General features: G+C 38.7%; 1 protein-coding gene across 1 annotated transcript; it reads right to left on the reverse strand.

The window, feature by feature from the left end:
- Positions 1-9,796: 9,796 nt before the first annotated feature.
- Positions 9,797-11,276, reverse strand: LOC130430274 (galactose-specific lectin nattectin-like). Its single transcript, XM_056759313.1, has 6 exons — positions 11,128-11,276; positions 10,946-11,013; positions 10,626-10,711; positions 10,408-10,530; positions 10,126-10,237; positions 9,797-9,919 (listed from the first exon to the last, which is right to left on the reverse strand). The coding sequence occupies exons 2-6, from the start codon at positions 11,004-11,006 to the stop codon at positions 9,849-9,851; spliced, it is 453 nt and encodes a 150-aa protein (XP_056615291.1). The 5' UTR covers positions 11,007-11,013; positions 11,128-11,276; the 3' UTR covers positions 9,797-9,848.
- Positions 11,277-27,272: the final 15,996 nt, after the last annotated feature.

Raw genomic sequence — 27,272 nt, forward strand, 5'->3', positions numbered from 1 at the left:
ATATTAATAACCACAATATTGACTCACTGTCATTAGGATTCTTAAATGTTGTTATTGTTGAAATTGGATGTTGGAACAGATCTGGAAACAGTTCACAACTTTATAACACTGAACTGCATCAGACGCAACATTTAAAAGAGCCTCAAGACCCAAATCAATTACAGGTAAGATTATTAATATCTTTAAAGATATTCACTGAACACAATTAACCAATAACTGATTACTGTGGTTTATTTGTTAATATTGATTTCCTTTTCATCTTTCAGTTTGTGACAGTGGTTTTCAAGCTGTTTAAAATATTAAGACCAGCCAGATCAACAGCACCTACTGTGTGTTGCTAAAAAGCTGTCAAAGTAAATCTGTATTTATTTTGTACAATACACCATTCACGGTTCAATTCATGGTCTAAGAATTAATAATCTAACTTGTTTTTTTTATTAATTAGATTTTAAATAACATTTTTTTATAGTAACATGCATATCTCTAAATAATGAAAATCCCTTAGTAACAATACAGTTTCTTATCAATGTTTTCTGATGTCAGAATTTTGATATACAAAACTTTTGAAAGATTTGTTTTGAAAGAAGTAGGCTAATGTTTGTTTAAAATGTTTGAATCAGTATCTATTAGTATAAATATGCAAATTCTGTAGAAGAAAACAGCATAAGTTTAAATATCACTAGTTGATAATGCTGACTATTTAACAACTAGTTAATAACTTTCTGTTTTGCCTTGATGTATAAACAAAAGTGTTGCAAAAACCATACACATCCAGTAGTTTATCCTGGCTTTTTTATTTTAACATCAGGTCAAATTATGTGTTATGTAATTTTATTTTCAGCAAACACTTGAATAAAAATAATATGAAGTCAAGAAAAAGTTCCCAATGGTTTGGTCATGCAGCCCATGACTAATATAGTCTCACCTTTGACTAGACCGGCGGTTTAACCTTGAACCAACTGCAGTGTTTTTCTCAGAGCAATTAACTTTAATGTATCGGCTCATGGTTTTCTTAACCACAAATGGAAACAGAAGCATTTTAGTATGGTTACTATAGGGTTTATATGTTTGCTTTATAATTCACAAGTTATGCACATTTAATATCACACTTATGTAACATGGAATAACCTTAAATACTTTTATATAGACGTGCTAGTAGGAGTGATGGTTTATGAAAATACTGCAAAGGAAACCAAAGTCTGAAGCGTCGCATGTTTTCAAGCAACACATGGGGAAAACCCCAAACAGAAGTGAACATCCCTATAACCTACTGCAAAGGGCAGATGTCTTAAAGTGGGAATTATGGAGCAATAATTGTAAAATAGGTGTTTAGAAGACACTCAGCATAGGAAACAACACTCATTGGTACAACTCTTCATACGGTACCCTTTCCCCAAAGCGCACAAAAGCACAAAGATTTCAATCAGAGACTGAAACAGACAGAAGTAGTGATGCTCAAAGACATCCTAAGACCCAAATAATGGTCATTCAAATATATCAAATATATAACATACAAATATATCAATGGAGTCCCTGTTAAATATCAACTATAACCTTTATTTAGACTTTGTATAAACCGACAAAGCTGGTTAGTGTTGTGTCTAACCTTCATGTTCCTTTTGTTAAAAATAAAAAGGCTTGCCACAGGAAGTCCCAGTAGACTTTATAAATGTCAAAGTTTATTCATGATAAAATGTTTTTAAACATGTGGAATGAAAAAAATGACTCGTTATCAAACTATTTCAGCGATGAAGGTAGAAAATCAGCAGTGAAGTTGACTTTGGCTGACTCTTCACACTCACAGTGTGGAAAAGTTCACCTCTCTGTACTGACTAACAGAAGAAACAATATAAGCATATGTGCTCATTACATTAAAATTATGATCCAAAAAAGACAAAACACTCCTTAATGAATTGATGACAGTTTAACATATGCACCTGTACTTTGTTCAACTCTTCGTGTTGTTTTTGATATAAATATTTAGTCTGTAGTAGATCAAAATCATGAAGTTTTAATCTTTCTCCTGAATAACAACTTCCATAACCTACTGGAGAATATGAGCATATCAATATTTTTACTGCCATAGTTATTTTTATACATTTAATTTTATTACAAACAATATCTCACCAATAACCACAATGATCAGAGCAGCATTCATCAGAGCAGATATAATGATGATAGTGTGCCATTGTGTCTCATTCTGATGAATACAGTTCCCTGTCTGTCGGTCTCTCTGCGTTGTGTCGAGCCAACAGATGGGGTTCGCTCTTGAGAACCAATCAACTCTGACTACTATAGAAGAGGCCAATGAAATTTGACGAATGAAATTTGTATGCCGGTCTCCGCCCCCGGATATCAGGTATAAAGCGAAGCCGGCGTGCAGCATTCATTTACCTATTGTTCCGAAGAGCCTGAGAGCCTCTCACGACTGGAGCAGAGGATGATACGTGTTGTGGCATAAGGGACACAACGTCTCGTTCCCTTCATCAGGGAACTGAGGTTACGTCCCGGCCTGAGGGGGAAGGCTGCTCTGCCCAGCCAACCCCCAGGGGGTGCTTGCTTAGTGATGGAAGGAATACCTGATCTCCAGTGTCTGGGTAAGAAGGGAGATGGGTGGGATACCTGTTCTTAGCCATCGTGTTTGGGTAAGAGAGAAGGTAAATAGCACACTAAACCCAGCTTGTTCAGGGTACGCAGATCTAAAATTGGGCGCGACCCGCCGTCTTTCTTGGGAACGACTAAGTGCGGGTTGTAACCCACTTAACATCTTGGTTTGAGGGACGAACTCGATGCCTGTTTCGGTGACGAGGCAGGAGCCGTCCCATACCGACTGATCAGAGCCATGGCTGTGAAGGTCGGGCCCGATGTTGTTCACCCTGGGGTCTTCCCGTCAGTGTCGCTTCTTGTGAGAAGGTTGCTGACGGGGTGGGGGTTTCCCCCTCGACCTTCGCTTCCGGGGTGCCGCCTGTGCTGGGGGCACAGGAACCGGAGCCGATGTCGAAGGGGTCCAGGACTGCCGGGAAACAGACGTCAAACAGGATCTCGGAGGCCTCTGGGCGTAGTCTGCTGAGCGCAGTCCTCAACGGTGTCACCAACAGCCCATCCTGCGAGACGGGTGCACCAAGAAAGCTGACTTTCTCTGTGTCATTCTTCTGCATAAGGATCGCCCAGAGGTGTCTCTCCTATACCACCTCGTGGACATCGTCCGACCCAGGGCTCATGCCGCCACCTTGGTCGCCCGTACAGCGCGGTCAGTGGTGGCACGGAAATCCTGCATTATACCCGTGTTGGCCTTACCCTCGTGGAGCTCTCTCAACGCCTTGGGCTGGTGGACCTGCAGAATGGCCATGGCGTGGAGAGAGGGGGCAGCCTGGCCCACAGCAGCGCAAGCCTTCGACACCAGTGATGCCGAAGTCCTACACGACTTGGACGGTAGCCGTGGCCGATTCCCCCAGGTGACAGCCGTCTGCGGTCACAGGTGCACCGCAACCGCACGTTCCACCTGGGAGATCTCGACGTAGCCTTTGGCTGCCCCACCATCGAGGGAAGTGAGGGAGCCGTAGCTGGTTTGAATGGAGCGGGCCGTGAGTGGAGCGCTCCAAGTCTTACACAGCTCCTCATACACCTCCGGGAAAAATGTCACTAATGCTGCTAGCGCTGGCAGACATCGGAGCCTTAGCCACCGACGTCACAGGCTGGGTAGCAGACGAAATGGTAGCTGGTTCCCGTAGGAAGACAGCCACCCATGACCGCAACTTCTGGATGACAATCTGCCCACAGTACGGGCAAGATGTGTCAACGAAAGCTGCCTCAGCATGCTGGACGCCCAGACATCTGATGCAGCTATTGTGTCCGTCCCCCTCCTCAATGAGGGTGCCGCACCCAAGAAACAGTGGTACATGCCGCGCTGGAGAATGCTCAGTCCTGAAAAGGACTTTTTAGAAAAAAATCTCTAAGAACTCTTGAACCGCCGAGACGCCCAAGGGAAGGTCGCTGCAGGTTGGGACGATCCGCTGTTCTACATCGTAGATCCGGCAATGTAGGAGAAGAATTCGTTGAATTCATCTTGTTCGTAGTCATGAGCGAAGGCTCTGAAGAAGAAAAGGTAAATGAATGCTGCACGCCGGCTTCCTTTTATACCGGACATCCGGAGGTGGAGACTGGCATGCAAATTTCATTCGCCAAATTTCATTGGTCTTTTCTATAGTAGTCAGAGTTGATTGGTTCTCAAGGGCGAACCCCATCTGTCGTTCTCGACACATTGTCGAGAGACCGACAGAAAGGGAACCGGGGGTTATGGCTAAATGTAATATTTTGAGTGAGGCCTAGTGTTGTATATTAGTTAGTTGCTATTTACAGAACAAGGTAAGTAGCTTTACTGAGCAAAATTAAATGAAAATTGGGCATAATGATGACATTTGGAATACCATTATTTTATTCCTTTTAATTTTGTGTCCGTAAACTTGATTTTTTTTCTTATTTAAAAATAACATTTATAACGTAAATAAATTATATAGCTTTCCAGTGGCTCAGTGGTGAGAGCTAGGGTGACCACCTGCTAATAAGCCCAAGGGGGGACAAGGGGTATGTTTCTGAGGGACAATGTGGGACACTGGCTGGCACGGCGGTGCCCCCACCCCCCAGACAGACTCACAGATAGTGGTTTACCCATTTCTAGCACATACCACCTTACATGGTATATTAATAATGCCCTTTTCCCCTAAACATGTGTAATTGCTGATGTATGCTCATGAATAGGCCAGCCAATGTATATTTTTTTAAAATAAAGATTCACAATATTTTGAACATTCAATGAATTGACAAATGCACTTCCACTTACGATTTACTTTAGCTATTTAATTTCCCCAGTCTTTCTTGTACCCACACCTTCTCTTTTTAATTAATGGCTCAGACCAGTGGCCTTGTTAGGCCCTTTTTAGGGGAGCTAAAGCCCCCCTAAAGTTCTAGCTCAGCCCCCCCTAAAATATTGTGTGTAATGTAATCTGCACAAGAATTCAAGATCGCTTTATAGCCCCCTTTAAAACTCTTATTATGAAAACGGCGTTAGGCTGCGTTATTTAGCGCATTCTTCAGTTCACACAGTAGCACATTGGAGTTAACATCATTAGCAGAGTAACTTTACAAGGTGTGTTCATTAACATGACGTCTGCATTTTTGCCATTCTTTGTTATAAATGCATCTTAATATGATGTGGAAGCGATACAAGACTGTTTTGGTGTGGAGGTCTTAGATGAACACACAGTCATGCAGAGAGAGTGACAGCGCTAGTGTTAAACAGAATGAATGGCAGGGAAACATATTAAGTTATTCTTACTAAAATATGATTCAGCAGTTAATTGTGACATTTTATTTTATGGATTTGTGGCTGTTGTTGTCACTTTGAAATATAAATGTTGCAGATTGACCGATTAATGTGATATTCATTTGAATAACAATAACTTGTATTTATGCTTTTCTGCATATTCTTTCTTAATTCTTTATTTTAGTAACGTCTACAATATGTGGTGATTAGAGTGTGGCTTTCTCTATATATATATATCCTCATTGGAGGCTGAGCCCCCCTAATATTAAAAACCTAGAATCGCCCCTGGCTCAGAATCAGTGTCTTTCTCCATTTTTCAAATTGGAGCGCGCATCTAAAAGTTCCTTCTTAGTGTGTGCACGTGTGCGCGCTGTCATGACAACAACAACGGAACAACCTAGTCAGCAGTTCATCTGATGGGTGGTTGTGGCAACAGTAGCGTGCTGAACTGTCAAGTAATGTTCGTTTGGTTGTCTGGGGCTCGAGGATATAGAGCGACCAACTTTTTTTTGAGCAAGCTTTGATTATGCGTGACACGGTCTCAATTTGCGGGACGCATGAATTGGGCTTCAAACGCTGTGCGCGCACGCGCTACGCGGGACGGGTGGTCACCCTAGTGAGAGCATGGCGCTAGCAATCCCAAGGTCATGGGTTCGATCCTCAATGTTTTCCAATATCCGTATGCGTGTGGATGGAAATCTTGAATGGTCTAGAATGCAGTCCTGTTGAAACGCTGAGTTTGGGTTCTGAGTCCAAAGTTCCATGGCCTAATCGGATTCCCTAGAGTGGAGCCCCATGCCGGGGTGTCCGTTGGAGTGTCCTCCACATCCTCTTTCTTTTCCCTACCAATTCCTAATTCCAAATTGTGATTCCTAATTCCTAATTCAATTCCTTGATTGTGTTTTAAATGCATCCCTGCCCTGCCCCCAGATGGTCTGCGGGCCAATGCCATGAAAGTGATAAGTGTGCCAGAGAAAGTTCCTTTGTTTCTCATGGGGCCTCATTTGCATAGCTCTGACAGTATGGTCACTTTGCATTTAATACCTAAACTTAGTTATGGACATAGTATGATGCATGATATGTTTTTAGAACATAGCTCATCATATAGGGAATTCAAAGATGTGTAGTTACATATAGAACATCCATGGCATTGAGCTGTGAATCATCGCAATGTATGAATACATCGAATGAATCCTATATCAAAACTTGTCCATCTAACAGTTACAGACTATTTAAAATGGCACGAGCGCCAACTCACAACCTAGACATTTGGATTCATTTATAGAAAAGGATAGTTAATCACATAAGTTCCTACTTGTCAGAGAAGTTTCTCTGGTTAGCCTCAGATGATAAATAAGAGATGAGACAGAGACTTCTCACCAATGCTTTGAAACTAAGGAGTCGTAAATATCCTACAGAGTAACCAATTGGTTATCGCACTCTCTGTGAGAGTTCAAGACCTAAAACCAGACCCATGGAGCCATCCTTGCTATCGTAACTAGAAACCAGGAAAAAAGGGCGTGAGGGGGTTTATGGCTTTCCTCTCAATGATCCAGTCACTATATTATGAATGCTAAGATTTCAGAGATGCAACAACATATCTTTTGCGAATTCTGCTGTTTTTAATGAAATCTTATGCAGTTTGTCACATAATGTGATGTGTGCTCTACTTGACATGCCTAAAAACATATAAGTTTATCACAAATAAGGCATAAGATATGACTGCATGTATGATGGATTTTATTAACAGTATAATTCAATAGATATTATCACAGGTAATAAAATTACTTTTTTGGTCAAATTTGTATTGAACATTATTAAATAAGTTGTTTGGAAAAACTGTTTCTTAAGTAGATAAATATGTTAAATATGTTGTAGGCTACCAGCAATGTCCAAAAACTCTTTTTTGTTTCAGAAATGTCAAATGTAGTAGCTTGCATATGGCAACCTGCACAAGAGAGTACAGGAACCGTTTTTTCCCTCTTCAAGCACTGCTAAGACTTGTAAATTTTCTCACTCACAGCCGAGTTTTATATCTGACTCTCCAACTATTAGATCAAAACTATCTTTGACTGAATGCATCAAATATGGCCTAATTCGTGGACAAGAGTACTGATATGCATTCATCGGGAATTAAAATAACTTTTACCATTAACTGTTGGAAATTGTAAGATGTGTACATTGATCCAGTGATATTTGGATATTTTTTTAGAAAGATAATTCAAAATATATACAATATTTAATATAAATACATAAAGTTTTACATTATCAGCTTATATTATTTAATTTAAAGGTAATTTAATTTAAAAAGATTAAATAATAAATTTAATACAAAAATTGCGCAGTGTAATTGTAATATTACTGTAATTTTTTTGAATATTTTACATAATCTGTGATTCCACGGCCACGTGACGCTCATCAAAAGCACACACATGCGCAGACAACCCCTAAAGCTTGAATGAACTTAACCTGGAACATAACCTGCTCCCGAGCAGATTATCTTCAGAGAGTTAGTTGCTATAGTTACTTTCTGGAATACACCCCAGGCTTATGTAGACGGAAGTGACAAGGTTAACTACAAACAGATGAGGGTATTCAACATAAGGATAGCAAAGGGTTATGGGAAATGTAGTGTGCAGTGAAAGGCCAGGTGATGAGGGGAGAGCCCTCTAGTGGATTTGAGAGGGCACTTCAGCTGCTGACTGTGACGCAAACGTCAATCATTAAAAATAGCATTAAACTTGGAGAAAGCTTTAAGCCGGACGTCCTTTTTCAATGCAAGTGCCAATAAATTAATTTCTTGTGACTAAATTATGTTTTTATCAGTGCCTACATACAGGTTGTTGCTAATACGTCATAGGTCAAAGAGCATAGGTCCCATAAATCATGCCTGATCCAGTATGTCTGAAATCTACCCATACTACTCCCACTCAAACTATATAGAACATACTGTTTTAATGGTCGATAGGTAGGTACCTTAAAACAGTATGTACTAGTATAAAATTTCAGACGGATTTTATATTTAAAATTTAAAATTAAGATTTAAATATTCAGAGGATTTCAATACGTCTTACATCAGACGTAGACTCTCTCATGAACGTGCATACTACCATTGTCCGAACCCATAGATTACAGTTAGTACTTTTTTTATGTAAATATTTTTGGTACAAAAACCCATCTTTTAGCTTACGTTCAGGGGTAATGTTATTTTCATGAGGAATATATGTGCTTTTGGAGGTTTAAACTCATGCAATCCACTGCAAATACCAAGCTGGAAAGAGCAGGGTATTATTAAATATAACTCCACTTAAAGGTCATAAACACCTCGGACAGCCTTCGAGTGAGTAAAATGTAGGTGAATTTAATGTTTTTCTTATTGTTTTTTATACACAAGCAAAGATAACACGTACAGCATTATAATACATGCTAAAACTTGGGTCTATTTAAGTTTAAAACATTCAGTCTTCTGAATGTCAAATTTAATTCTCATGGTTCTGCCTCATGTCATATATTTCTTGGTCTTGTGGCAGAACCAGGACAGGATCCCCCGTTTCTTGTAGAGAGAGAGGTTTCAATGAGAGGCCTCATTGAACACCATACTGTCTGAGTCGCGTCTGTGCTTCCCGACCTTTCGTCTCATTATTGCCTGTTAATTACCTGCTTTCTGTACCTGGGTCCTCTGTCCATGTAACCTCACCTGAGGTTTACAACATTTATTCTAACCTGTATCTTTCCTTTATTGTACAAAGAGTGAATGCTGATATCATTAAATAGGTACAAAACATGGAAATCGCTAGCACTATTTATTTGTAACCTCGATTGTTTGAAATCTAGCCCAGAATGTTTTGGTCTGTAAATATAATAGGAACTCAGTAACTTAACGTTTTAAATTCGCTGCTAACACTGTTCATGATCCTGACTGCAGCCTCTCACCTACACGCTGAGACTGACACACACATACACACCATGTGACCGATTTCAACATATCCCTAGAACATCAAGCAATGGAGCTGCTCGACAATATAAAATATAACAGTGTGAGGGCAGAGAAGACTACAGAATGGCAATGGGGTCTGCCAAGTAACAAACAAATCATGATTTAATTTTTGCAGAGACGAAGAAAGGTAACTTATTGCGCAAGTACAGTACATTCAGACGAAAATGTACACCTATAATTCCTAATATAAAAATCCAGACTATCACAACAAGCCTGCAGTTTTCCATGATTCTGATACTGTGGCATAATCTCGGACAAAATCAAGACAAAAATAGCAAAAATGAATTCAGCAATTGAAGGGCAGGCTATCATTGTGCCCTAATCGATAGTGTTCAGACGAGTTACCCAGTTCATTCTATCAAACAATTGATTTATTACTTGTTTTTTGTACATGATAAAAAGCTTGACTCTGCAATTCAGATTTTTTGCTTTTGAAATGCTTTTATTTCTTTGAGACAATTTACAAGTTATGGAAGTTTAGAGATGATGTGGTGGTACAATTTCAAAGGTGTACTCTATGCAGAATTCTCATGAGGGTCTTCGAGAACAAATGTAAGCTAGTGTGGTACTACAGGCTTCATCGTTCCAGCAACGGTTACCTGTAAAATGAGATAAAAATTACATTTACATTAAATTAATATAGATGTCAGTATAATGAAATGTAAAACAATACATTAGTCAACAATATTATAATATGTATTTTAGATACAAACAATATGTGTCAACAAAACTAGCAACTTTACTAATACAGCCTTGTAAATTGTCAGAATTGACAGGATTCACACAACAAAAGTAGAATTCTTACTGCTCAAGTTTATCTCCAGGCAGTGCTCAGAACCTTTAAAATTGTCAGGTTGTGTTTTGCACCAGTTGGTGTAGTCAAATGGAGATCCGTCAGTCCACAGACATTGTTGTTCCTTAAGAAAGAGAAGAGCCAAAAACATTATAAATAATATATGAATAAATTAACAATCCCAGTGAATGTTATTTTAGTTAAAATCATAAATTACCGTCTAAACTGACAAATTTGGTCTGGTGTAACTGAAAACTGTTTGTGTGTAAATATTTTTAAATCTGAAATATTTACAATTTCACCATCATGACCTCCAATCCAAACACGAGTGTTAACAGGTACCAGACTCAGGAGAAAATCATTTTGTGCTTTACTGCGCACAGACGCAAGATTTCCATCAAGGCTTTGACAATTTTTCTAAAGAGAGATTTTTTTCGGTCATTCCAAAGTCAAATAATTTTAGCTTAGATGCAGAAATGGATTATTCTTGAAAAATGTTGAGATGAAAGTACCTCTGCTGTGACCCAGTCAACTGCCTGGGGGAAGAACTTGAAGCATTGAACTCCAAAAGGTGTCCATCCAAATGAACAGTCTTCAGCTATACAGTTCATGAAATATTAGAGATTTACTCGCTGTAACACTGACAGTAAAGAAAGGTTTTATTTATTAAAGCTCTTTCTTTTTCTCTTTTATTTATGCTTTAGACTGTATAACCTCTTTTAATCATGACAATATTGATTCATGTCACAAATTTGACATTAAGAGCACAGAACAGTATTTCAGAGTTTGTTAATACTTTCTAATTGCATTAATAAATAAATGTGTTGGTTACCTGCTGAATTCTCCACAGAAAAGACCAAAAAAAGAAGCGCAAGACCTCTCATGACTGCCATGATAAATCTGAAAATGAAACAAAAACAGCAATGCAAAAGTGACACATCTGAACTCAAATGCAGACTATTTAAAAGTTAATATTAAAGACAAAAGCATCAGTAGTTCAGTGTTTAAACTCACCACTCTTTGGATTCTTGCTTTCAGAACTTTAATGAGGATTGAGCGAAGCTGTATACAGAATCCCACTTTTATACATTTTTATTTATGAAATGTAAACACTGTAAAATAAAGTGTTTATGAGCCTGCATGTTCTACAAATAACTTGGAATTTTGGGTGGTAACATGGTGTCATATAAAAAACTGTACTTTATTGGCTGTTATCATTGACTTCACACATATGGTAAGTTGCCTGTTTACTTACTCTGAAGTTTTAATTTTCGAATGAAGCTAATAAAGTGTGACAACACGCGGATTAACTTTGTTTGTTATTCTGTAGCCTACTGTTTGTACAAGGATTGTATAACATTTATGTGGAAAGGAGCTAAGAAACCAAATAATTGATCCTCTGCTCTTTAGTGATAGACTCATGACATGGTATAAATTAGTTGTGTAAGAGTGTATGTACACAAAAAACTACACTAGGCTGAGTGCACCAGGTGTTTGCAAGTCATTTTAATGATGTGTTTCATTTAATGTATTTATTTTTTAAAGTGGTGTTTGTTCATGTTTAAAGGTTTTGCTATTCACTTTGCATCAATCTTCTAAATAAAGGAAAGAAAAAGAAAGCAAAAGTGTGATGAGTGGAATCCAGTAAAGTCTTCCTGAAATTAGCTGCCTTATCAAGAGGGGATTTTTGCACACTAAAACCTTGCAACAGTGAGGGAACTTGACATTGAGAGTGTCACAAATAAGCAATAACTGGGCTAACAACAGTTCTGAGATCAGTTTTGGGGTTGCATTAGTCAAGGTGTTTGGTTTATGTTTTTAGGGTGGGGCAGAGTCCAGGTGTGACACTTAATCTGCCTTAAATGTGCGTCATCACAAACCTCTCAAAGCACTTTATGGTAGTGAGTTCCACAGGGACCTCTTGGGCACAAGCATGATGGTGGTAGTCTTAGGGCATGTGGGAACGATGGCACTGATCAAACAGGTGTTAGTCATGTTAGTGAGGACATCTGCCAGCTGGTCTGCATATCCTCTAAGCACATTGTAAAAGCTGCTGGTAGGCAAACAAAGGTGAGCAACGTCTCCACGAGATTGTAATGCCACTGAGCCTCTATCTCTGTTTATGCCCTACAGGATCGGATATCTAGAGACCGGTTAAAGGAGCTATATCGCTAACCCGAAAGTGAAAGGACCCGGAAGGAAAGATCCGTACTGCTTCAGGAAAGAAGTAAGGAGAAGCAAGACTCGGTGCCTGGGGACCAAGCACCGCCTAGGAATTCTTACTCAGTGGCATTAACACCTTACTGTCTAATAAAATACCCTTCGGGGTGGTACTTTGTACTTCTGTGTATGTGTCGTTGCTTCGCCCGTCACAATTGTTACCATTTACTCTACAAGTGTACCATTTTGTCTGTATCAGGCATTTTAATTTAATATCTAATATGAAGTGTATGAATGAAGTGAATAAAGTGTAATAACATCCGCAATGTAGATTTTACATTAATTTTCACAAGACAATTTGGTAATCTTGAATTGGCATCGGAACTATGATTTTGTTGATACAAACGTTAAATGAATGAAATGAAAAGACCGCAGTACCTAACACAGGGAATATATGCAGGACATCACATCATTAAAGCTTAGGAATTATCTTATCATTTACTTATTTTAACCTCATTGAGTTTCAAATCAGGATCACTTCTGCAGAACATAAATTATGATATTTTGAAGAACGTCTATTTTAAGAAAAAAAAAGCTTTTCTGGTTAAAGTAACTTTTCCATCTTGAGGTATGTAAATACATGGATAAAAATATAAAGAGTATAGTCTAATAAAAAAAGGTTTCCATATGAGAAAGTGTGCTTACAATTCTTTCAATATATAGTCATTTCACAGCATTGTGTCATAATGTGACTTGAGTCTTTGTATTAACACATGTTAGCCAGCAGATGTCCTCCCCATGCCGTTTTTCAGCTTCATCAACAGTCATTTGACAACAGAAAGTCACAGGTCGAGTAGAGCTACCCTTTCAGCCACAGCAATGACATGAAAATGAGAGGGACAAGGAATAAAATAACAAGTTTCCTTTGTGTGACTCATAAAAAGTCTCAACGAGACAATGACACACGCTTATGTGATTCTAAAAGTGACACAATAACCTACGCTTAGTGAACGGGAAACTCCATAATCATGAGAACACAAATACAATTCTGCATTGCATGCGGTTCAAGATTATTCCACAGGTCTTGTCACGAATTCCACCCGTGGCCTTCTGTCCGATTGCCAACAGAGGTCGCCTTTTCATTATATTGACTCTCACACTTCACAGACTGTTAAACATCACCCTGGACTACATTTCCCATGCTCCATTGCACTATCACAAGCACACCTGAAACCAATCACACGCAGCTGCTACCAATCACACCCACTATTAGATTCAGTCTCAAACGACCATTCAAGGGCCGGGTATTGTTTAAGCGTTTATGCTGTTTATTGTAGCTTCTTTACGGAGCCAGTTCCCTGTTGTGGTTGTCAAAGTATTTAGTTCTAGTTTCCATAGTCTAGTTAAAGTCTTGACTGTTTTCTCGTGTTCTGATCTTCTGCCTGTGTATTGAATTGCCCCTCTTGTCAAGCCCTTTAGATTATGTTCGCCGTTGATCAACCCCCACCTGTTTTAAGATTATTCTTGTGTCCCGTCTGAAAAATACCTGTTTGCTGGTGTTCGGCATTGCCTGTGTTTTGACCATGTCTCTGAATAAAGCTATGCGTATGGATATGCACGTCTCACGCCTCTGTCATTCCGTTACAGTCAAAGATGAAAGTCTATTAGTCATTGTTACAGATTGACCATTTGACCACATTTCTGGGTCCGGGAGAAGCCGTTTGTTGCAGCAGAAGTCAACAGAAGCGTGTACGTGTAATTGATTAATCTTGTCTTATTCGGTTTAAACGCAGTTTTGTTGCTTTGTTTACTACCGGCATGTTATGTGTAGAAGTCACATTGGTTCTCGTGCTGGTTTCGTTTGTTTATTGTGAGATATTGTTAGGCCTGTCCTGCTGAATTCAATTGTGGGATTCAAACCGGTATATAAGTGCCTAATCGCGTGAAAACCGAAGAGTGTAAAGACCATCGACTCCACCTAGCAAGGACCCCGACAAATCACTTGAGGAGTGCACTTCAGTATTAACTTTGTGCAATTATATTTATTCTCTCTTTTTATTCGTCTTGTACATTACTTATGCTCCTATTTAACTATGTGTTTCCAAAACCCTTCTGTCATTACAACTCCTAAATCACCGGTATCATTTTGAAGACCACGCAATGCTAATCATCTTTAAAATCTTTCTGTTTCAACAACTACCTCAATTACATTTCCCATTGGTTTATGGAACTGCCAATCTTCTGTAAACAAAGCATATTTCATCACAGCTATTGCTATACATTCTGGTCTTTCTCATTTTGCACTAACTGAAACCTGGATCAAGCCAAAGCTCACTGCCACAACGGCTGCTTTCTCAAATAACTACACTTTCTCCCACAGCCCACGCATATCAGGGAGGGTTGGAGGAACCAGTCTACTTATCCCTAACCACTGGATATTCAAACAGCTGGTACCCTCATGTGATAACATCTCCATCGAATAACATGCTGTTACTATAATCCACCCTGTTAAAACTCATGTTGTCAGTTATCCATTGTCCCCCAGGTCAGCTTGGACATTTCTTGGAGGAGTTGGATACGCTTCTGTCATCCTTCCCCGAGGATGGTACTCCTATGGTGGTACTTCGAGACTTCAAATCCCACCTTGAAAAACCACAGGCCGCCGACTTCCACAACCTGACTGACTGCGTCGTTTGACCTCAAGAGAGTTCCAAATTCAGCAACCCATAAGTCTGTTAATCAACTAGATCTTATTAACACACGATACTGCTCCACTCATCACTCTTGAACTCCACCTAACTTCTCCTGACACTACACATGCTTCCCCACCGGTCACTTTCCGGCGCAACCTATGAACACTCTCTCCCTCCTGCTTATCCTCTGAGGTCACCGCCATGCTCCCTCCCTCTGAACAACTCACTCTCTTGGTTACTTACAGCACCAGCGACACTCTTTGCTCCACACAAACCTCCTGCTTAGACAGCTTATGCCCTTTTACATCTAGGCCATCTAGTGCATCCCCTTCTGCCCCCTGGTTATCTGATCTTCTCCATAAGCACTACGTTCAGGTCTGCTGAGAGAAAGTGGCGCAGATCAAAAGAACCTACTGACATTTGTCTCTATCAGTCTCTCCTCTCTTCTTTCTCTGCTGATGTGTCCTCTGCAGAAACCCAGTACTACCACGCGTAAATCCACAACTTGCCTGACACTCGTACTCTCTTTAAAATCGCTCTGCTCTTCTTTTCCCGCCTGCCCCCTCACCTCCATCAGACTTAACAACTGATGATTTTGCTTCTTTCTTCGTAGAAAAAACGGCCACCATCAGCAGTCAGTTCTCAGCCCCGTTGCTTCTTGATGACTCCCAAACCCCCGACACATGCTCGCTCGCCTCTTTCTCTCTCCTATCTGAAGATGTCGTTTCCAAAGTCATGTCTTCTAACCACCCAACTACCTGCCCGCTAGATCCTATCCCTCTCATCTCCTCCAGGCCATCTCTCCATCGGTTGTTCCCGCTCTGACCCACATTATCAACTCTTCTCTCACCACTGGTACATTTCACACATGCTTCAAAGAGGATTACCCCACTACTGAAGAAACCCACTCTTAATCCTGCACTGTTAGATAAATACAGACTGGTATCTCCACTTCATTGCTTGAACGTGTTGTAAGTAACCAGCTCTCATCCTTTCTCACGCAGAACAACATCCTGGACAGAAACCAGTCTGGTTTAAAGGGGTCATATGGCGCGAATATGTTTTTTCTATGTCTTTGGTGTGTTATAAATTGTCCATGAATGTTTTAGACACGTAAAAACCTAAACCTAAACGCAAGTAGGGCAAGAAGGGCAAGACGGGCAAAAGAACTCGCGTTATTTATAAAAAAAGATCCTCTGTTTAATTTTGTAGGCTATATGAGAGCAGTTTTATTGCACTCAATTTTTGCTTTTTGTTCTCCTTACAGTTGTGTTATAAAAAGTCTGATGCTTAAAAGCAAAAGCATTTCCGTTGTCATTAGTATTGACACTTTCAGTGTATTACTGACATTACTAAGCTATAATCATTTAACTTTCCTTCTGGGTCCAGATATACACAGTTTGGTAAAGCGAGAAAATGCTCGCTTTATAACACATCGACCAAAATGACAGTTTGTCCAATAAAATCTATCCGGTTATTTCCAAACGTATGCTCCTAGAATTTTGAGTGGATGTTTAAGTAGATTGCGAACTTCAACTGATTCTTGCATGTTAGAGTTGCCAATATTATGACACTATCATGTGCTATCAAAATACTTTAAAGGAATAAAAATATCATAAAATCAATAATTTATCAGAATGAAATTAAAGTTGCAATCAGTAAGTTTTTTTGATTGAAAATGAACTAAAACCAATATCTAGCAAGTACATGAAAGAACAGTGATTTCCACTGTGTCATTATCCTTGCTGGATTCAACACGGAATGCTTGTAATAATGGTTTGGAATTTTCCTTGTTGGGTAGTGTTTCTCCAAAAATCTTTATTTGGTGTTTTCTGTCTATGGGTCATTTTGTTACATTCGTGAATAGAACGAAGAGGATCCGGCTGCTAGCCCACATGTGGATGTGGCGGGTGACAGGGGTAGCATTGTACACAGATTTTTTTCCTTGGAGCCTTTTATTATTTAGGGCGACAAGTATTACTTTTACCAGCGGTTAATTCTGGGATTTTCTGTCAGGTTCGTGTTACGGGAGATTTCATGAGAAGTAACAAAACGGGAGACTCCCGACCAAAATGGCAGCTTTGCTCTATCTGTTTATGTTCTTATTTGTTTCGTGTCATATCATCTGCCATGTTAACTGTTATGTTTACTACGATAAATATAACAACTGATGTACCTTCTTGGTTCCCACTGATGTACAGTAAAGATTCTCACCGGTTCACTGTCACAGGCCACATGTGACATACGACTCAAAACATCAGACTTCTCTGCGCAGTTGAGCAGTGCTTAATCACAACTCACGTAAAGAAAATACCTCTATACATCACCTGCAGTAGCAATTACAAACTGAGATGGCAACAAAGTGGCCATTCTTATGGACATCCACTTAAAGACACCGTACTGTTTTACAACTCTGAAACATTTCGGAAAAGTATTGTGATTTGAGATAATACCCTGTGGTGAGTCTCCCTTAGCGCAATCAGCGTCACCATGGGAACAGAGGGAAGCAACGAGGCACAGCAGCCGGTCGTCAGGAACTAATCTCAGCCGGCATAAAAGCCGGAAACAACAGAAGCACAGGGAGCTACGACTCCCTGCGAAGAGATCACTAATGTTTGTTTCCCCTTTCCTTGAACATGCTCTGACGAAAAGGGTACTGGCAGATAGCCCTGGCCCCACACACCAGGGAAAAGACCGCGTTCAGCACACCCTCTGGTCACTGGCAGTACAGGGTACTCCCTTCTGGGCTCCACTGCGCCCATGCTACGTTCCAGAGGATGATGGACGTCCTCCTACGCCCCCATCAGGCCTATGCCATGGTCTACATCGACGACCTGGTCATCCAGTCGGAGGGATGGGGTGACCACATGGACAGATTGCGGAGACTGCTGATCGACTTGAGGAAGACTGGGTTGTTCGCAAAGCCGCGGAAGTGTCACATGGGGCTCGACGAGGCTCAGTATCTGGGTTTTCGCGTGGGAGATGACTTATCCAGCCCCAGGAAAAGAAGATGGAGGCCATCAGGAAAGCCCCACAAACTCAGAACCATACCCAGGTACGAGCCCCCTGACCGACCTGACCAAAAAGCAGCAGCCTATGCCTCGGACACGGGCCTAGGCGCAGTCCTATCCCAGACTCACCCCCTCTGAGACCCGCTAAGCAACGGTCGAAAAGGAGGCCTTTGCTATTAAGTGGGCAGTCCTGGCGCTCCGATACTACCTCTTGGGAAGATGCTTCACTTTGGTCACGGACCATTCTCCACTTCAATGGATGGCTGAGGCAAAGGACACGAACGCCCGGGTCACCCGCTGGTTCCTGGCTCTCTAGGACTTCCACTTCACAGTGACACACCGAGCCGGGGCCTCCCACAGCAATGCAGATGGTCTGTCGAAGATGTGGTCAGGTTGGGCGTCCCGGTCAGGTAAGCGACACCCATTCCCCCTTCGACCCCACCCTTTCATCTATAGGACGTTCCGCTGATACTCGTCGACGCTTAGGGGGGGATGTCGTGAGTCTCCCTGAAACTACAAAAAATGAGCATGTTACAGCTAAATGAACACCTGTCCATATGACCTATACAGACCAAAATATTTATTTTCTACCAGGCTGTAAAACATGTTTTTTTGCGCTGTAAAGTTGACCATTTTAACATGGTGCTCAATGAGATTCTGCTCCGTTTTGGAGCCAGCCTCTAGCGGCCACTCGATGAATTGAAGTTTCAGTCACAGCCGTGTTGGTTTCACGAGAGAGACCGGAAGATTGCCCCTTGGTCTAATGTCAATGGTGCAATATGTTTTTGTTTTTTTTAAAGAGCACGTAAGTAATATGCACCTGAAGGCGATTGTACACCGAGCGCACATTCTGCTTAATACACACAGATGGACAAAAACATGCCAAATATTAAAATTAAAAGGATTACAATGTAAAATATTATAATTGTGGACGTAAAACTGGTATGCTTGCACGTGTGGCATGCGAGGGAGGGCACTTCAAGAGTGCAATAATCCAACATATATTTTCCCTCTCGTTTTAAATATCTCTCTTCCTGACTGCGCCACCCTGGGAAGGTGGAGGGTGGTTGCCCATCCTGTCACACACGCTTTAACCTCGCTGAGTTATAACTATTGTGGCGAGTCGGCCCGTTCCCAATCAGCGTAGCCATGGAGACGCAGGCAATTATTACAGACACCTGCCAGTCGTCAGCACCTGCCGCTCGTTTCCAAAGAGGATTAAAGCGGGAGAGCGATCAGAGATGGTGAGCTGCGAATCCATAGTAACCTGTGTGCGGATCCTGTTGCTTTCTCTCTTCTCTTTAAAGATACGAGCGCCTGACAACCGGCAGAAACACCAGACACGGATGGAAAAATTCTCACCACGAGGACAGAGAACCCGGAAGCACACACCCAAGCTGGATTCCCCCACGTGACACATACTTATTAGTTGTTTGCTTCACAGGATTGTGTGTTTAAATAAACCACCCTCTGGGGCCTTACACCTGCAAGTAATTTTTGTTTCTTGCTCACCACATTATGCATTCCTGTGCATGTTTTTGCTCTTGCAACTCTGCTGTGTAAATAGTGAATCCGTCATGGCGCTATCTAATGCCCTGGGGAGCGTGCAGGCTTTATTGGTCTGTGAAAAGTCAAATAAGGAAGTAAGGGCATCCAAATCTGCCTTTTCATTACTCAGGTTTCAACTTACTGCTGAATTGTCTAGAGAAGAGCTTGATTTGTTGTTTCTAGTGGCCTCAGTTTCTATATTTAAAGAGGAACAGGACCGTATTACAGATTGGGAGGAGCCTTCATTCTTGCACTATCAGTCTCGGCACTCTCAGTGATGTGAGTTCAGCCCTTCAAGTTGTTGAGTCTAAAAAGTGTTCTTACTGCAGGACACAGTCATGACCCCTGCTTGGGTGAATTTAGTTCTCTCAAGATTCAGCTCGAGTCAGAAACTCTGTCTTAAGTGCCAGAGCTCCTTCAACACACCGTACTCATGCCATTTAGTGGAAGCTGTTTGTCTCACGGTGGACAGATTGGGAAGAATTATTAGATGCTGGATGTTTTCCAGATGCTCTTAACTTTAATGGAAGCCATGACAGTCAAGATCCATTGGGACAGGTGTCAATCCTAGGGCCCTATGTTTTCTGTGCTGCGGACGGATTTGTGGAATGCAGGCATGAAATCAGAGATTGCTGTATAACATGGAATGGCATGGAATCTGGTATATTTAGGGCATGTCTCAATCAGCTCCCTTGTTCATTAGTCAGGGCACTGATCAGTGAGTCCATTTTAACGCCATTTTCCAGTGCAGTGAAACGTTTGTTCCCTAAAAATGTTGATTAACCGAAAAGTCAACTCAATAAACTTCACGAATGTATGGAATGTAAATAAAAACAAAAGAAAGATGTAAGACAGTGGTTTATGTTACCATAGTTGTACTATACATTATGCCCTTTTATCTTAGTATCTTGGTATTTTATAATAGTTTATGAGTAAATACTGTAGTTTACTTAAGTATTTTTCGAGTAGGCTATAATATTTTACTTTTGTTTAATATAAAATGGAAAACACAGAATACAGCACAATTGGATCAAAAAGGGAATTTGTGAAAAAATTAAAACAGATATTTAATAGGCATTTTACTAGCCATAACGTCAACACGAAGGGTCTGCAACATAAATGCTTTTGCAGTGACTTCGCAGTGTCTGTCAGTGTTTGTTTATCTTCACTTTCAGTGGTCTAAACCTCAGAAGGAAAAAGAGTGGTAAAGTATTTCAGTTTGCTTTTTGCAATGATGCTCTGTGTGTTTGTGCACATGTGCACTTGTGTCTAGATTTAAAAATCTATTTTAATCACAGCACAGTCAAAAATACAAGCACCACACCCTCAAACATTTTTTATTTGCAAAAACTTGGAAACCCTCTACTTTACACTGTCTGTAGCATTATCTATTTACAAGTTCACTTTAACCACTTGTAGCTCCTGTAGCTCAGTGGTAACAGCAAGGTTGTGGGTTCTATCCCAGGGGATTGCAAATACCTATATAAAATGTATAGGATAAAGCAATGTAAGTCGCTTTGGATACAAGCGTCTGCCAAATGCATAAATGTAAATGTATAAGTAGAGAGAAAATGCACAGGTAGAGGGAACTTTTTTAATTATGAAGAATTATTTTGTTTTTATTCAAAGTAGTGGACATCACTTAAGTGTTTTTATTTTCAAGTACATTTTCAAATATCTGTACATCAGTGTTATTAGTAATTACATCACAACATTATAAAGGATATATAATGATTTTTACTCCACTAAATTTTATAAATAAATATAAATTATACCTTGAAGTACATAAAAACTGCAGATTTTATATTTCAATGACAAAAAAAATATATATATATTTAGGAAAATCTCTCTCATAAAGTAATGATTCTTGATAATGTGCTTGAATAAAAGTAAAAATTCTTCCCTTCTATCATTCTCTGCTTATATTCATTCTACTTAATAGAATAAAAACACCCAATCAATGGCCTGTATCTGTGGTTGCTCTTTAAAAAACAGTTTGTTGTTTCTGACCCCCACGGTAGTATTAGTATAATTAGAAAATGTCTTTGTGAAGGAAAGATGTTAGGCCAAAAACATTTTTTGAAGGGAAATCTGAAAGGTAGGAACCGACTAGAACATCTTGCTGCTGATGGAGTCCATGTACTTTGCCGAAGGAACACTAGATGGATGTGGAAAAAACTTTGCATTGTGGAAAAAAAACAGACTATGCACCATAGTGTAAAATGTGCATATCGTGTTATGGGGCTACAGTATATGTCCGTGAGGGTCTTGTGCTTTTGTTTACTGTGTTCAGAATAAAGGGTTTGCTTTTGTTTAGTGGGTAGACTGTATGGTTAAATCTACACACAAGGGCACATGTGCACAAGCACACTAAGCATCATTGCAAAGTGCAATGCCACCCTATTTCCATCTGAGGTTTAGACCACAGGAAAAACCTAAGGTTTACAGGTATGAGAAACACATTGGTCTCGATTCACAGTTTAACCTCCCATCTAGTCAAATGTGAGATTTAAAAGTAAGTGGGTGACAAGTGACATAACCGGAATTAGTTTCTGGTTTTAGCTTAAGTTAAGCACAGAGTGTGGATATCCCCTTTCTTTCTTACCTTCTTTCTATTTTCTTATACTTAAACGTTTCTTTCTTACTTTCATGTGGACATGTACAACTGATTTAATTTATTTAACTAATATGACAATAGACAGACATGTGGAAAACAAAAATCTTAATAATATTAACATTATAGTCCAATGCAAAAATACCTAAACCAATAGGTACCCTTTAATACGAATTGGAAGACTATTTAAAATATATTTTCAAAAACTGAAAGAGATGAAATAAAACTGTACTTCAAAGCTATGAATTGTTTCATTAGAATATTTTTTGTCTCAACCTCAACCTGTCCTCCAACCCATACTAGTAAAAGTCATTAGTTAAATACGTAGCACTGGATTGTTCACTGAATTAGCGCCTCATCCAGCAACAGGAAAAGCTCCCGTCATAATTTAATTGCATATTGTTTTATAATTTTGCAACAGTGACACATATTGGAGTGTAATTTTCAATTTAAACAGCCATGATTAACTGAATTTACAGTATACATTACATTCAAACACTATTATTACTTTATGCTTTTTATCAGGTTAGTGAGTATAGAGTTTTATGAGCTTTAGAGAAACACAGATGATACAAGCATTGGGAGGGTAAGTTTACACTTATCTCAAAAAGATAAACCACATCAAGCACACAAAGACAAGTTGGCTAAGACAAAACTCCCATTTGTAAAATGACCCATATGCTAAATATGTCTTTAATAAATGGACTTAAATAAAAGGAAAGGTTAAGGTTACGGTTAAATATTTTAAGGAGTCCAATAAGACTTCATTATGTTATGTTTTTTACGTTTGTAATTGCCTACCAGTTCCAATCTGTAATGATCAGCCTGATGCCATATAATTCATTCCAAGACTTTTTCATTCTGTGTAATACAAGAAACAACCGTAAACCTGTTCCCGATTTACTTGACTAACCCCTAACTGTACATTCTCCAGAGAGCTTAACTTTTTACGTTTTATCCATCATGTCATGTGCCTAATGAAGCAAGAATTATGGGGCAAACCTCTTAGTAAATCAAATGTTGTATCCGGATGAAAATACTCATTACTGCCCACCATTAATTTGAAAGATTATTGTATGAAATTCAAATAAACTTTACATATCTTTATTGGAAAGTGTTTGAACAATGCTTATGTACTGTACTGTACTGTACTGTACATGCACCTTAGTAAATACAAAATGCAAAAACATTTTTCAAACAGCTTTAAAACCAATATATATGATCTAAAAAGTTGATTAAAAAAGGTTTATTTTCAGCAAAATCTGAGCAGTTTACGGTTCATTGTTACAAAGTCCAGAAAGGCAAATAAAATCATTGTACAGTTAACAAAGGCATTTTTATCATTGATAACTCACTTCATACATTAGATATGCTTTCTAAATTAAGTCAACAGCAAAAAGGTAAAATACTTCAAACTAACTCAATATTTTTTATAAAAAAAAAGTCTAATTAACTTTATAAGTTTATACACTTGCGTAGCACTTAATATTTTTGTACTGTAAATAAATATGATGTCATTTATATTCCTGTGCTTTTAGCCTTTGCAGCTTTATAGCAGAATAGGTGCAGTTGTCTTTTCTGGGACGGAAATTTTTATGCATTTTGGAAAAGTCCACCGCTGCATACTGAAATATCAACAGTAGAAACAGTATTAATATTTAAACTGCAGTTGTCCCTCAAACCAAATGGACATTTCATAACCAACCAATGGTCTACTCATCCTGAGTAAAAGTTTAGCAGAAAACAATGAATTTTTATAATGATTTTAATGGTTTTACCTGTCCTTGATTTGGATCTTGATGCTGTTCTGTAACTTGTGTCTGCTGTATGTCAGTGTTATTACATTGTCCTGAGCTTTTTCCATTTTCAATAACATAGACTTTTATTAGTCCAAGGAATAACACAGAGGATTCAAACTTGGGTCGTCTGAAGACCTTTTGCACTACAACATGGAGCATTGTCCACGTGGCCACAGGCTACAACATTCATAAACTTTTTTGAACACAAAGGATTTTATGTATGAGTGTATTAGAATAAAATGCATGTTTATATGTATTATTAGATTAGATTAGATTCAACTTTATTGTCATTACACATATACAAGTACAGTGTAACGAAATGTAGTTTAGGTCTAACCAGAAGTGCAATTAGCAAGTGCAGATATACAGTGTGAATAAATACAGAATACAATATTAGGAAAATACTTTACAATGGGCATGTACTATGAAAATATGACAGTCGGTATGTACTATGAACAATATATACAGAAGGCTATTACTGTGAACATAAATGTACAGGTGGTTATGAACAGATAACAATATAGACTATACAATAATGCAAGTGACTTGATTGTGCATTAGTTACAGACATTAGCTATTAAAGTTACAGTGCAGTAGATGAGTTAATGCAGTTATTAAAGTTACAGTGCAGTAGATGAGTTAATGTGGTTATTAAAGGTTACAGTGCAGTACATGAGTTAATGCAGTTATTGAAGTTATGGTGCAATACATGAGTAGATGCAGATAATACAGTTACAGTGCAGTAGATGTGTTAATGCGGTTATTAAAGTTACAGTGCAGTAGATGAGTTAATACAGTTATTGAAGTTATGGTGCAATAGATGAGTAGATGCAGTTAGTTATGCGATAGGTGCAGTAATGCAATAGATGATATTATTATGAGTGCTGTAACTGGTGTCCAGCTCAGGGGTTTTACCAATTAAATAATTTCACTTGACTAATTACAGTAATTTGAAACTATAAAACGTCTGTGTTGGCTTTTAAATGAGGCTATAAACAACAGTAGCGCAATAAGTATATACATTTGTTCAGATTTTTTTCAATGGTACTTTTCTTTTGCACTGCTGCCAAGGAGCTTAACAGAAAATACAAATGAATACAGATAGTAGTGACAAAAGTAAAACTGGATGGTCTGAGATATATAGACACATAAAATATGTAATACATGAATAGAATACATGGTGTTATTGAATTTGTTCAATACTATAGACTAAACGAATTGGCTTTATGTTTATCAGACTGTTCAAAGAACTATTATACAAGTGTGTATTTAAAATCTTAAGAAAAAAATATATACTAAAGGTTGTGGATTGGTATTTCTTTAATAATAAATAATTAGAAATAAATGCGACCTCATCTATCTAGAGAACATCATTCATATTTTTACAAATAGCACCACACTATATGTACTTACCCACAACTGTTATAATCAGAACCGCATTTAACAGACCAGATGTCATGATTCCACCTCACCTTGTCAGGTATTTCTTGGTCTAGAGGTGGAATCATACAGGATCCTCTGTTTCATGTGGGGAGAGACGTTGAGTCTAGTCTGTGTTCCCGCCCTTTCTGTCTCATTAGCTTCCCCTTATTGTTTGTTCCCCGCTAATAATAAAGTAGCTAGTTTTGTTGACACATATTTTGCATAACACATATTGTTTATATATAATATACGTAGGATAATATTGTTTATTAATTTATGGGTTTACATTTAATCATTCTGACAACTATATTCAATACATGTAAATGTAATTTTCATCCCATCTTACAGATAACGGTTGCTTGAACGATCTCCACTGTGCTATCAAACTAGGTTACGTTTGTGCTCGAAACCCCTGATGAGAATTCTGCATACAGTACACCTTCAAAATTTTACCATCATATAATCTCTAAACTTCAATAACTTGAAATATGTCTCAAAGCAATAAAAGCATTTAAAAATCTAATTATCTGAATTGTAGAATCAAACTTTATATCATGTAAAAAAAGGAATCAATCAATTTTATGATTCAATAATATGGGCAACTCATTGTAACACTGTGTATTAAGGCATACTGAAAGGCTGCTCTTCCATTGCTGTTAATCCAGTCACTTAAAGTCTAATTCACACTGATCCAACAAATAGCAACAAATTTGCTTGTTGTTTCTTTTTTGTCCCGGAATGGCCGTGTGTATAAAGCCAACAACGAGAGCTTGGAATTCCAAAAGTCCTATTACATAAAAAAACAACAGAGTGAAACCTATGATGGCCGGGAAGTGCAAAACAAAACAACAAATCGCAAAACAAAACAACAAATTTAAAAGCAAAATAAAACCCCCAAAATCAAAATAACAAATCTGAAAACACAACATCAAATCCAAAAGCAAAAGCAAAATAGTAAATCGTAAATACAACAACAATTCAGGAAACAAAACAAGTCAGAAAACACAACTTCAATTCAGTCAAACCGGAAAGGTATTTTGTTGGAATGAGATAGCTACTGCTGATTGGATGAAACTCCTTTCAATCAAGATATTCAAGATGCTAAATGTTACTATGAGAAAGGAAATGTGATACAGCGAATATTCATTTATTAAGATTCAAAAGCCCCATTTAGTTAATAAAGTCTAAACCGTCTCATCTTGCACTTGCATTAGGAGATGACTGTCTGTTTCACACTGCATCCATGCTCAGCGTGAGCCCTGAGCAGCATGCATAGTGCATCTTAAAACTGCCTGTGTACCATCCCTGATCCTTTTCATCTCACATGATACATACAATTTAAACATATAACATGATATTTACTTTGATATGTGTCCCTGAGGTTTATGGTGAGGGAGTGACTTTTTTACAAAGGAGCATCTATTGAAAGAGTAAATTGTTATAAATACTTGGGCATATGGTTGGATGACAAACTAGGATTTCAGATTCATTCTGAACAACTTTTAAAACATCTTTGACTAAAGTTGAGTTTTCTACTCCGTTAAAAGAAATGATTTCCTTTTAAAGCAAGAAAGAGAATTATACAGAGTTGTTTCCTTTCAGTATTAGATGATGGCGATGTGATCTATATTCATGAAAGTTTATCTTTAATTTAAATGTTGGACTATGTATACCATGCTGCCTTACATTTTGTGACGAGTGTTTCTTCACACACCCATCACTGTATATTGTGTGAACTGGTGGGATTGTCCTCTTTGTTTTAAAGAATGAACGTGCACATGTTACTGTTTATTGTTAAGGCATTGTTGGGAAAATTACCATTTTATATCTGCAGTCTTTTATCTTTTTAAACTTGTAATTACAGTACCAGATTTTGTAATTTTGCAAGGATCGTCTAATTTCCTTTTATTAT

Source organism: Triplophysa dalaica, chromosome 10 (genome assembly GCF_015846415.1).
Source record: "Triplophysa dalaica isolate WHDGS20190420 chromosome 10, ASM1584641v1, whole genome shotgun sequence".
Classification (NCBI taxonomy): domain Eukaryota; kingdom Metazoa; phylum Chordata; class Actinopteri; order Cypriniformes; family Nemacheilidae; genus Triplophysa; species Triplophysa dalaica.

Excerpts from the sequence above, each read along its gene's own strand:
- LOC130430274 (XM_056759313.1), bottom strand. The coding sequence starts at position 11,006 with ATGGCAGTCATGAGAGGTCTTGCGCTTCTTTTTTTGGTCTTTTCTGTG. Across the intron at positions 10,531-10,625 it reads TTGACTGGGTCACAGCAGAG|AAAAATTGTCAAAGCCTTGA; the intron begins GTACTTTCATCT and ends ATCTCTCTTTAG. Across the intron at positions 10,238-10,407 it reads GAGGTCATGATGGTGAAATT|GAACAACAATGTCTGTGGAC; the intron begins GTAAATATTTCA and ends CTCTTTCTTAAG.